At 41.3% G+C, this 12,500-nt stretch overlaps 1 protein-coding gene across 2 annotated transcripts in view; it reads left to right on the forward strand.

Annotated features, from left to right (window-relative positions):
* Positions 1-8,236, forward strand: part of LOC138015296 (tolloid-like protein 1) — a 52,065-nt gene extending 43,829 nt beyond the window's left edge. For both annotated transcript variants that reach the window (XM_068862283.1, XM_068862284.1), the window contains 4 exons: positions 930-1,055; positions 1,817-1,956; positions 2,788-2,995; positions 6,285-8,236. In XM_068862283.1, the coding sequence (XP_068718384.1) occupies positions 930-1,055; positions 1,817-1,956; positions 2,788-2,995; positions 6,285-6,679 (869 nt within the window). In that variant the 3' untranslated portion in view covers positions 6,680-8,236. The remainder of the gene's footprint in view (positions 1-929; positions 1,056-1,816; positions 1,957-2,787; positions 2,996-6,284) is intronic.
* Positions 8,237-12,500: the final 4,264 nt, after the last annotated feature.

Here is a 12,500-nt window from a genome sequence, read left to right on the forward strand (position 1 = left end):
ACTCAAGACAAGGTTTCGATGCGGAATTATGTTGTACCCACGGCTAAATGCTACCCGGCCCATGCCAGTGTAGAATGACGTTCCAAGAATATACCTAACTCTTTAATATTTTGTCTTATACTCTGACACCATTTGAAAGTATTTGACAACTACACTTGGAAAACTCAAATTGAACTCGAAACTACCATAGATACTGGATAAAAGCCACTTTAAAAAATACCGTAACACTCTTTGTTTGCCCTCCAAAATTGTGCATAAGCATTGTCAGTATATTTTCTCTTGGGAACACCGTAATTCACAAGAGTAAGTGGAAACAATGCTTATGCAAAGTTTTGGAAGGCGAACAAAGAGTATCATGGTATTTTTGAAAGTGGCCTAATGCACAAGACTGAATACTGTTTGGAAAATACACCCCTGTTTAAATCGGCGTCATGTGGTAACGTGACGTCACAACTTCTAACACAACAATTACGTCAAGGTCTTATGTCCCAAGGGTTGTATGTGCCACTTTATGACAAATACATAACAAAACTTTAATTTATTTTTATTTTTTTTACATAACACAACTTGCAACTTCAGGGCCAAACAAGGAGACAAAAACCGGTCATTCCATACACCCCAAGTAGTATCGTTTGTAGTGTTAAGTACTAATCTGCACTATTTAAGCCTTGACGCTCGTTCCAGAAGGGTTAGTTATTAATGACCGTCGAGGGATTTTATATACACACAGCATCTTCACCTGGCCAACCTAATGCAATGTTATGCAGTTGTCACCACCACCTGACCGTGGCGCATCCATTGTATTCACAGCCATATCCCAAGCGACACGAAGAGAATGATAGTGAATAATTACAGAGCAGCTCTTTAAAATTCTTTAATATGTTCATATTTTATTTCATTTCTTATTTCCTTCTTCCTTTTTATTAAAGATCAGGACGAATGCCAGACAAATAATGGTGGATGCCAGGAAAAATGTGCCAATACCGTTGGCAGCTACATCTGTTCTTGCAGAGAAGGATCCGTATTACAAAAGGACAAGCACAGGTGCAAAGAGGGTAAGAAGTGTTATTTGCGTCAAGACATTCGCTTTGCAAAAGTTCTAGAGATTAGTTCCCAAACCAGAATATACAACAGAAGTGATGGACTTACCCAGATGCGTCCCATAGCGGTAATTTTTTTTTACAGTAACTGAACAATTTCTCTCTCGCTGATTGGCTAATTTGTATCATCAATAGCGAAGATATCGTTGACGTTACCTATTGTCATCATTGTGCCAGCCAGAGCCTCATCGGCTGTCGAAACAAAGGCTCTTTTGTTTCTGTGGTTGACACATTTGAATAACAAAAGTAATGTTTGTAAACAGATATCTTCCCTTTCAAAATTCATTCATAATTCCTGAGACTATCAAACAGCCTATCAAAACACCGATAAAACGTCACGTCCATAAGCATAAGCCGGATGAAACACTCCTCGTTAGTATTCTCTATATAAAGAATACTAATAAGGCATAGCTTGGTTTTCTGGTTTTTTAAGTCGTTCGAGAAACGCGCAGCTCGTGTTTTATCGCCGGGGTCTAAAAAGACCCCGCTTTGCCTCGTGTTTTTAAACCCCGATAAAACACTGCTGCTCGTTTTTTAAACATTACTTCAAAACTAATTGATAATTCATGAGCCATGAGTCTCATGTCCAACCCGCGCTCATGGAATAAATGTTAAATAACCTTAGATTTAGACACCGGAACACATCGGTGGTTCCTTTTCCCTGGTAAGGGCTCTTATCTGTTGTTTCATGTTGAATATTGGTGTCTTTGTTCCAGTGAATCGATGCGGTGCCACCCTAACAGATCTGACAGGTGAGATCACCTCGCCAAACTATCCCGGATCGTACCAATCGGGAAGAGACTGTACATGGAAGATTGTCGTTACGCAAGGAAGTCATATTGAGCTTACTTTTCAGGTAAAAAGCTTGTGGTTTTTTGCTGTTCCTTTCGCTTAGTCAAACCTCACTCTTGGCAAGTCTGTATATCCGCCATGTCGATTGAGCACACTATTTTGTCTAGGGAGGATGAGGTAAAAAAGTGGATCCCCATGCCCCATCATAGTTTTTTTAAATCTATTTTTAGTTCCGCAAAGCTATTTTAAGTTCTCATTTCTAGTGTCGCGCGGTTAGAGGCTCAGGATCAGGGAGAGGCTTTTATCGCATTTCACGTGACGTCATCAAAATAAAAAATAATGAATTTTCAATCCTTTTGATATTTCAGTTAAGCTAGTTAATAGAACAGCTTAAGACTTATCTTTTCTTGCCTTGAGATCCGGGGATCCCGGGTTCAAGACCCGTTCTGACCACTCGTTGAGTTTGTTCCTGGTAGTCCCTGGTTCAACTTCCCAGCTGCACTTGTAAAAAGCAAACTGGTTTGCCTCCGGCCAGTTGGGATTCTTTACAGTTGTTGTTATTCTGTTCCGTCGTTTCGTTGTGTTTCATTGGCCCTCAAAAGCCCCTATGGGGAGCGGTCAATTAAGTATGTATTGTATTGTATTGTATTGTATTGTATTGTACTGTATGTAGGACTACTACATGCTTTTTATAGCAAAACTCGATGACATATGCTTTTGTTTCCTTCCGGCCGCAATATTTGTGTCCCTCAGAGGGAAACAAACACGGCGTCTCCATACAAAGCCTTATAAATTTGAGTAAAACATTTCTTCGAATATCTCCCGCACGAAACATTGCACAGACCTGAACCGTTTCTTCGAGACTCAAGTACTGTCATCTTTCACAATCTTTTAGGACATGTATATCGAGGACGAAGAGAACTGTACTTCTGACTTTGTTGAGGTGTTTGCCGGTTCAAGCACACAAGCCGCGAACAGTCTGGGGCGGTACTGTGGTAAACAGCGGCCCCGATTGTTGAGATCAAGAGGTCATAAAATGGCAGTCAAATTCCGATCGAATAAAAGGGCCAACTTCAAGGGCTTCAAAGCACAGTATAGGGCAGGTCAGTCACTACTAAATATTGTTAGAATGGAAGGGGCTAAGGCGCCTGGCCTCTGAAGTAGGACGCTTCTGTATTTCCATTAGACTTCATTATCATTATTTTCCGAGCTTAATAATCATCTCTTTAAGGCCCGACGGGCCCCCCATTGACAAGTAAAATCGTTTGGCGTTAGACAGAGCATACATGATATTTGCAGATGGTTATGAAACTCGACAAGTGTCTTTGTTTTATGTTTTTGTTAGCTGTTTTGGCCCTGACCATGCACAAACCACACCCTTTTCCCAAAGACAGCCAACCAAGAGTTTCGATTAATTTATTAAAACTCAGTCGTGAACCGACGACAAAAGACTGAGTAGGGTCACATTCTCGTCACCACAGACTCGGATCAACCCAAGGCTCTGGGAAACTCTATGTAGGAGAACATGCGCAGTAGGGCTCTTATAGCCAAAAATTTGTTATTTAAATCTTACGGCGCCTGCTCACTCCTCGTGCTAACGTGAATGCACCAATTAGAGACGCTTTCGATTGTTCTTCACGAAAACCAATGAGAAGACACCTTGTTTCAGGGTTCCCCAGAGCTCTTCTCTCCCTCAGTCAAGAGAAGAGCTCTGGGGTCGAGATTGAGTATGGTCACTGTCAAGTTAACATGAAGCGAGATGTCATTGATCTTGCTTTTGACGTTTAAAAAATTTCAAAATCAGTCTATCTATATCTATATGAACTATGGACACAGTAAAAACTCTTAAGTGACCATTGGGAGTTAAAGACTTAAAAAATTAAGAGATACATTAATTTGTTTGAGTGAACCTACAACAGGAGTTGTTGAACGATGCGGGTTACACCTCGGGCGAAAAACACTAATGTAATCAGCGATTGGATTTGTGCTCGACAGTGGCGACTTTCACTCTGTTACGCTTTGTAGCTAAGTAGTAATTGTCCTCCATAGACCTCTTTCATAATAGCGGCCAAAAAAATTTTTCTTTTTCTTTAATGCTAGTGAGCCTTTCTAGCCTCGTGCAAATTTCAAAAGAACATTTGTTTCAAAATGAGGCCACTTAACAGTGAGGGTTTTTGAAAACATTTTACGGTAAAGATTAACGGTAAAAACCGACGTTTCGATCGCGCTTCGGTCATTATCAAATAAGTATGAGAATGAAATATTAACATATATTTAAAGAAAGACAAATTAAACAATAAAGGAACTTAGCAAGAACTTTAGAGTGTTAATGAAATGCAAAAACAAGTTTGACTGCCTCGCTTATGAAATGTTTTTTTATTAATCAACTGAGACCAAGTCTCAATGTACAGTCTGATTCTATTCGTGCTAAGGTTTTTAAATAGTCTCTGCATGTTTCTATTGTTTTAACGCCCCTTTTTTCCAATAGCTTTCATACTATGTTAACATTTTATTCTCATACTCTTAATTGAGAATGACCGAAGCACGATCGAAACGTTGTTTTTACCCTTAATCTTTACCGTAAAATGAGGGCAGTAGATCTAATCAACGTAAATACAAACTTAGGATGTATGGGTGGTCACCATTTATGAAAGTGGACTTTTTGAATCTTACATCCAGCGGTAGTTCAGGCGCGTAGCGTCCTATACGCATATACGCACGTGCGTACTTGAAGTGACCAGAAAATTTGAAATTTTTAGCAATTGTTTCTATCCTTAACATTTTACTTGTACGCAACCAAGATTTCGTGATGAAAGCACCACTTTGATTAAATTCTAAAAACTAAAACAAAAGCTATACCATGTTCTAAGTTTTGCATTGTACCTTTCTTTTTGCACTAACAATGCAGTGTTGTTTGGCCAGCGTGCAACAAAAAGGCGAGCTTACAAAGGAGCGACGTTCCAAGAACGTTCGTGACAAAGGAGCGAGGTTCCGAGAACGTTCTTGACAATCCCAGTCACGCTAGCACAACCAAAACAATGTTTTGTTTGCACCAAGTTTGCTAAAAAAAGGGCAAGACGCTTTGTTCTTTGCTTGTATTCACACAACTATTAATATTTCGACAAGAAATAAAGAACGCAATTTTTTTCGCTCAGTTTGCTTAGGTTTCTAGATCATATGTACTTGTGCGTACTTGAAAAAATGACCACGCTACGCGCCTGTACTTATAGGGTTATCAGCTGAGCCGAACCTTTGCAGTTCGCTTTACGGAAGTAATTTGCATTGAGAGCTTTTTTGGTTATGCCTTATAGCAAAATAAATTCTGCCCACACTAAAACCGAGACATACAATGTGAAATAGTTTATTTAGGATGAGTCAGTTAGTCATCTAGAGCAAACTACATATACACATTATTATACAGTCTTTACAACGATAGACGTAGACATAATAGGCATGAAAAGCGAAATAGGTGTGCCACGCCAGATACGAAAAACCACTAAAAGACCACCCTTTAGATGTGGCCAAAAAATCTGTGGAAACGTATTCGCCATCTAATGCTGTGGCACCAGACCTCGGGGAAGAGGTAAACAGAGTAAACCATAAAATATATGATGTAAAATGAAAGCAAGTGAACCTAAGACTGACTGACGTAGAATGATTAATATTTCCCACTAAAACCTTTAAATAGTCCCCAAAGTCTCTAGACAATACCCGAGCCTCTACATCGTGCCGTCAGAATAGCAATTTCTGACTGAACGTCAAAAATTCCATTTTCTGAAACATGACAGTCCATGTTCACGTTGGCAAAACGATCAAGATTGAGGCCTTGTGTTTTTGGATTTAGGTTTGAAATGTTTTTCGGGCGGAAAAGCTGCTGAAACGCAAGGTTTTTTCGTATTTTCATCATTCAAGGACGGTGCCTACTAATTCAAAAGTATTTTTGCGCCGTTTACTGAATATGCGGGAAAAGCAGATCTTAACGAGTGTTATTGGAATCCAAAAAGAAAATTGGGAGTAACCACGCATTTTTCGAAGATAATTAATCAATAATATTTGTAAAAAGCTTTAAAATACAAAGCAATGTATGCTGTTCTTTTCCAAATTGAAGCTTCATTATCTCTGAAAAATGCATGGTTACCCCCAATTTTCTTTTTGGGTACCAAGAGCACTTGCTAAATTCTGCTTTCTCCGCATAGTTTTGAACCGCGCAAAAATATCCCTGTATTCATAAGGAAAATCATAGGAAATCCGAGTATCTCAAGATGTGCAGAACGTATGCAAAATAACAATAGTAGGCACCGTCCTTAAGAGTATTCTAACGTGGAAGGGTGAAAACTATGTAAATGCATCACAAGAGTAAACGTCTCACCTTTCTCTTGTTCCTTTTTTTAGAATGCGGAGCTCAACTCCATGCTTCAAGCAGTAAAAGGCAGTTCTTCTCTCATCCAAATTATGTCAACCGTAGCTATGAGCCAAATCTCCACTGCCAGTGGTTGCTAACCGCTCGCGCAGGAAATATCATTCGCCTGCGATTCAAGGAGTTTGATTTAGAGAATGAAAAGCTCTGTGGATACGATTATGTCATAATTCGTGACGGAAGCAACAGTACCTCGCCTTTAATAGAGCGAGTCTGCGGGTCAGGGCCACAGGGTGCGTCCCGTGAATTTGTCTCAACTGGCAATCGAATGTGGATTCAATTTCGGACGGATTTAACAAACCAAAAGACTGGGTTCATTGCTGAGTATTCAAGATTACGAAACAGAAAAAATAATGACGGCGACTCCTAAACTGGCAGCAAAATGGCGCTATGTCTTGGAGAAAGAAAGTGGATCCAGAGGATTTTTGTCCCACAATTAAATCACATGGAAAGACAACCACAAAGAGCGTAAAATTAAAAAAACTGTAGGAATAGAAAAGAGCATTCAAAAACGCAAGTGCAGATAGCTAAAAACTCAGTAGGTTTTCAGCAACTACCGTGGAGATGGGGCAGAGGTGCTTCGAAGGCCGGTTTCTAGCTTCCATAATGCTCTTGTTGGTTTTCAAAGTTCGTTGATTCCCCCACTCCCCCATCCCCCCGACCGCCTAAAGTAGTAGTGATCCCTTAGCTTAGCTTAGGCAAAGACGACGACAACCGGAAATGCGTATTAACATTTCAGGAATAAAATTGATAGTGTGTGTGTTGCTGTAAGGTTCCAACTATTGTATATATTTCAAGTGCGGTTTACAGACGAAAGGTAGGCTGAAGTGATCCTCGCAGTTAACTAGACAATTTAAGGACGTTCGCGCAAAATTTTTCTAACATTGATTTTTTTCTGAAAATTTTACCGTTGAAAGATCATGAGCCAGCGACGTCAGAAATGTAAAAAAAATGGGGGGTCACCGACTTCATTTTGGAAATAACATGCCCAGAAGAACACCAAAATCTGAGTAAATCGGGCTTCCTTGGCGAAGAAGACCACAGTAGCTGCAAGTCCCAAAATATTGCAATTAGCGCTTTGAAGGGAAATGTTCTCTGCCAAATATGGTTTAAATGGACCTTTTAAGCGAATTTAGTCAGCTGGTGAGGTTCCTCAAAGAACGAGTTCGCATTTAACGACAATAGTTTCACGCGCCTTGCAGCCGCAAAATGGCAGGATTCTATGTCCCGTGGACAGAAATCTTCAATTTTTTTTAACTTCCCACATTGATTTTTTGTTCATTTTTGGACAATGTGGAGATAATTGTAAATGAAATCTGTTGCTGAAAAGAAAAGTAGGGGTCACCGAACGTCCAAGATCGTTAAATCCAATCAAAGCTATAACAATGGCCATCTGCCCTATCATTGTTCATTTGAGTACTTAGCGCGCGCGCTCGATGCATGACGTGGCATGGTGTGGCATGTGGATTTGCGTGCGCAGAAAGGATGCGCAGAAACAATTAGCGCGAACGTCCTTAAGCAACTGTCTTTTTGTAGACACCTGAAAATTTCACGTGGTTTCAACGGGATTTGAACCCATGACATTTGCGATGCCGTTGGAATGCTCTACCAACTGAGCCATGAAGCCAATCAGTTGGAAGAAGGTCAATCAAGTTAATCGTTGGGCGCTCACGTCCTCCACATAGCCTCAAATTTGGTTCTTTTACGTCGTTGTCAGGACAAAAACGACAAGGAAATGTCCCAAAATGTAAAACGCACGTGCGCGTGGAAGGCGTGCACACGGCCGCCTTTCAGTCATTTTCGCCGCGGTCGTCGTCGTCCTTGCTTTGACCTTGCTGTTTGAGAGTTTTAGCGTTGCTGTACTGAGCGCAGACGAGATGAAGTTGTATTTGTAGTTATAGTCGAATAACAAAGATTTTGGTCCCAAGCACATGCACAAAATTCTTGTCTCCAGACTCGTTCTCGACAGCTGTTCCGTACGAGGGAACGTTTCTCTGAGAACGTGATCCCCTTCGTTTACTTAAAAAAATTACGATCTTCAAACCTAATGCGCCTGCTCAGGACAGAAAACCCTGCTGGTGGTACCCAAATCTACAAATCTCCAAAATCAAGGTTATAGCGCAAGTCTAACAAATTAAGACAAGATTCTCTACCTGTATTTTTTTTCTCTTGACAACGACTTCGTCTTAAGACCATGAATAGAGAATGGTTTTAGGTCAATGCTGCCAAAACTCTCATATTGCCTGATAAACCGACACAATCGCTTGCAAATTTTAGAGATCAGCGGTATCATGATTGAGCAAGTTTAATACTGCTTTGCCCTGTCAGCGGTTTTTTCCTTCATACGTCATTTTCCATGACCAACCATAAACCTAAACGAAGCTTTTGTAACTGCAGTACTGAGCCAAAATAGCTGTTGCAAAAAAAAAAAGACAGAATTCTTTACATTTCACGTTTATTGCCAAGCGGGTTCCTTACCCATGCCAAAAGCCCCTGTGTAACGCATACCTGGCACTATTGGGCATCTACCACACCACGAAACTGATGCATTGATAACCTATGTAAAATCTTGGCAGGAATATATCTCTCCGAGCATATTCACGCATACCTGTCACTATTGGGCATCTACCACAGCATGAAACTGATGCATTGATAACCTATGCATAATCGGTTGGCAGGAATACATCTCTCCGAGCAATCCATGTTTTAAAGTAGATACCTTTACTAAAATTGTTCTCCCTGTTCGAAGGACATAGTGATTTCGGATTCGGTACTTGGAGCTTTTCAAGCACCCCGTCCACTCATGTGATAGACTCCATTCTTGTCGGAAAACTGAGCTAAAGTTCAGAAATCTTGTGGCGTGGTATGCTCACAAGGAGCTCTTTGCATGTCTTGTCTATTTATCTGAGAATATTCACTTTCCACGGGGAAAGATTCCTACTTTCTACAGAATGCAACCGATTTCCTGCAATGCAAGAAGCTTCGGCTCTTGGCACGGTTAAAAGAGGATGCCAACTTGGTCACGGTACAACGGCTTAACATGTTAGTCTTCTATTGTTAATCAAGCAAAACAATGACTTTAATTATAGAGCTATCCAAAAATAAAGGAGGCCTGATGGAGTGCGGAAGACGGAGTATGTTGCATTTCTGGAATGTAAATCAAATGAATCAAAGTCAAATATTTCGACTCCATTCGAAATAAGTAGGGGGTGGAGTCCCTGGTGTTGTGGCCGTTCTGTTCTCTCCATCAGAAATGGTCGGCTTGCAAGTGATGTCTCTAAAAGGGTTTACGGTGTATGAGGCCACCTAAGCTTAAACCGTGATAGCCATAAGTCAAAAAGGGATGTTGTCGATGTAGATATAGATGCAAAGAAAGTGTAAAAATCCAGGTTGAGACTTGAACAAAGGAGACTGCGATTAGATATTAAGCCGTATGGTACACGTAGCTGGTCACTGCAGATGCCCTTGGACTTTATCCCATGTAAATGCAAATCGTTCTCAGGACAGTTCTTCATCTGTTTTGCATGTCGCCGTTTTTAATTATTGTGATCTCTCGTCTTTGCCAATTCAGAATTATATCCCGCACACAAAGTAGGCAATGAAATCGGACACAGTCACGAAGCGTTACAGCAGCTCACCGGTGAAGCGCCGCCATCTTGGTTGATGTTGGAAAATACGCGTGTTACTTTTGTTTAGTTTCCTTCTTTATGTTTTATTTTGTTATTTCTGATTGAACACACTATGCTCAAGTTGTCGTGCAGTCGTATAAACGCACAAGTTGCAAATGAAGTCAACTCCCGAAAATCCCCCTGTGATCCTAAAGAATCATGCCCTTATGCACCTGGAGCGATTGCAACTAAGTTAACAAGCGATGGAGTTTTCATAGCAAGCTTCTCCAGGCTCGTCAACAACATTTACATCTTCTTTGAGCGCACAAGACAATTCCAACGCCGGATACAGATCGTGATGACTCACAGGGAATTTTCCTCATCCCTACTCCGCATTATGACGTCATTATGCGATTCCTTATCGCGCATGCGCAGCAGACCACTCTTCGAAGTTTATTGTTATGTAAATCAGATACCAGTATATAATACCACTGCTCGCCGGATTCGTCCTCTTCCTTTTTCGTGCAACAAAGCTCAGGTAAGCGGACTACTCTGTGGTCATTTTACAGTGACCACATACACCTTATTCCAAAATGGCCATACAAACCAGAGCTGAGCAAGAATTTCCGGTCTCTGTGCTCTTCTTCGCTACCACTGACGAAGTATTGTTTGGCGATGTTCTATCCAAGCAAGTCGACGCACGTCCAAGATGGTTTCCAAGAAGACCAATTCAGGCAACAGGTCTGACCGTCGCAAACCAGGATGACAATAGATTTCCTGGCGATTCCTTTTTACGGGGTCGTTCCGGCTCGTACCGCCGCGGTCGGTACCGCCAAGGGAAATCGAGATCATCAACCACGACCAGGTCCCACCAGGAATTGAAGGTCAAAAATTGATTAAAGTGAGTTCCGTTGGACAAATTGCCATTCATTTTGATAACTGGTGTCAAATAACCCGTGATCCTTGGGTTCTACAATGTGTTCAGGGCTATCGTCTCGAATTTGAGACGGCCCCACACCAAGTGTCCTGGCCAACGGCTCCTAATTTTACAGCCGCACAGGCCTTGGCTATCGACCATGAAGTTTCTAAACTGCTAGGAAAAGGAGCAGTTACTCAGACTCTCCACACTCAAGGGGAGTTTCTGTCCAATATTTTTCTAGTCCCCAAGAAAACAGGCGACATGAGACCAGTTATAAATTTAAACCCCTTAAATCGTCACGTTTGCAAAAAGAAGTTTAAAATGGAGACAATAGGTTTCGCTGTTCAGCTAATTAACGAAGGCGATAACGTGGTGTCTATTGATCTCAAGGACGCTTACTTTAGCATCCCTATAAACGTTAATGACTGCAAATACTTGCGATTCATGTGGCGCGATCAGTTACTGGAGTTTGTTTGCATGCCTTTCGGGTATAGCCTTTCACTAAGGTGTTAAAACCAGCGTATTCCTGTTTACGCATGAATGGCGTTAAGGGGTCCTACAATGTTGACGATACCTTGTTAGTTGCTCCTTCCCAAAGTGAATGTACTCAAAGTGTTCGGAAGGTCATTAATTTACTTGAATTCTTTGGATTTACAATAAAACATGAAAAGTCTTGTCTACAACCTACCAGAGAAATTTCTTGCCTAAGCTTTAATATAGACTCGCTCCATATGACTTTTTCTCTTTCTGAGGGTAAGGTCACCAAAATAATTGACGCGTGTACGACTTTGCGTAATTTGAGTAGAGCTTCCATTCGCCAGGTAGCCGAGGTAACCGGGCTTTTCGTTGCCGCTTTCCCGGCTGTTCGGTATTTACGATTATTTTATCGATCTGCGGAGGCATGCAAATCAACTCATGTTTCTTCAGGTGCTTCTTATGAGGAGTTCGTTAGCATTACCGACCCTGTGTGGTCGGATTTGGATTGGATTATTGAGAATATCAAAGCCTATAACGGCAAGTCTTTTAGAACGCCTTCCTTTTCTCATACCATAGAATCGGACGCTAGTAGCCTGGGATGGGGCATACGACATGGTGAACACCATACTGGGGGCCATTGGTCTCCCAAAGAAGCCACGTACCATATCAATTATTTGGAATTACTCGAGGTTTTTCTGGCCTTGAAATGCTTTGCCCGTCACAACGCACGGGTTTGTTTGAAGGGGAGATAACACAACTGTGGTAGCCTATATCAATAAAATGGATGGCATGGGCTCGCCCATGCTTAATGCCCTGGCAAGAGAAATTTGGTTTTGGTGCCTTACACGAGATATTTTCGTTACTGCTGTGCCTATTCCTGACCAGAAAAAAAAAAATACACGCGGACTATTATTCCCGGAATTTTAATGACAGGACCGAGTGGAGCCTATACCCAACTGTATACCAATGGGCTACCACATGGCTCCTTGACAATCCGAGAATAGACCTTTTTGCAACCCGTTTGAATGCCAAGTGTAACCAATATGTTTCTTGGCATTCTGACCATGGAGCTGTGGCCACAGACGCTTTTTCGTTCTCATGGAGTGATTGTTTCTATTACGCTTTTTCTCCATTTAGCCTAATCCCGAGAGTATTGGCAAAAGTCCGTCAAGATCAAGCTTGCATAT

The sequence above is a fragment of the Montipora capricornis genome, chromosome 9 (assembly GCF_036669925.1).
Source record: "Montipora capricornis isolate CH-2021 chromosome 9, ASM3666992v2, whole genome shotgun sequence".
In the NCBI taxonomy this organism is placed as follows: Eukaryota; Metazoa; Cnidaria; class Anthozoa; order Scleractinia; family Acroporidae; genus Montipora; species Montipora capricornis.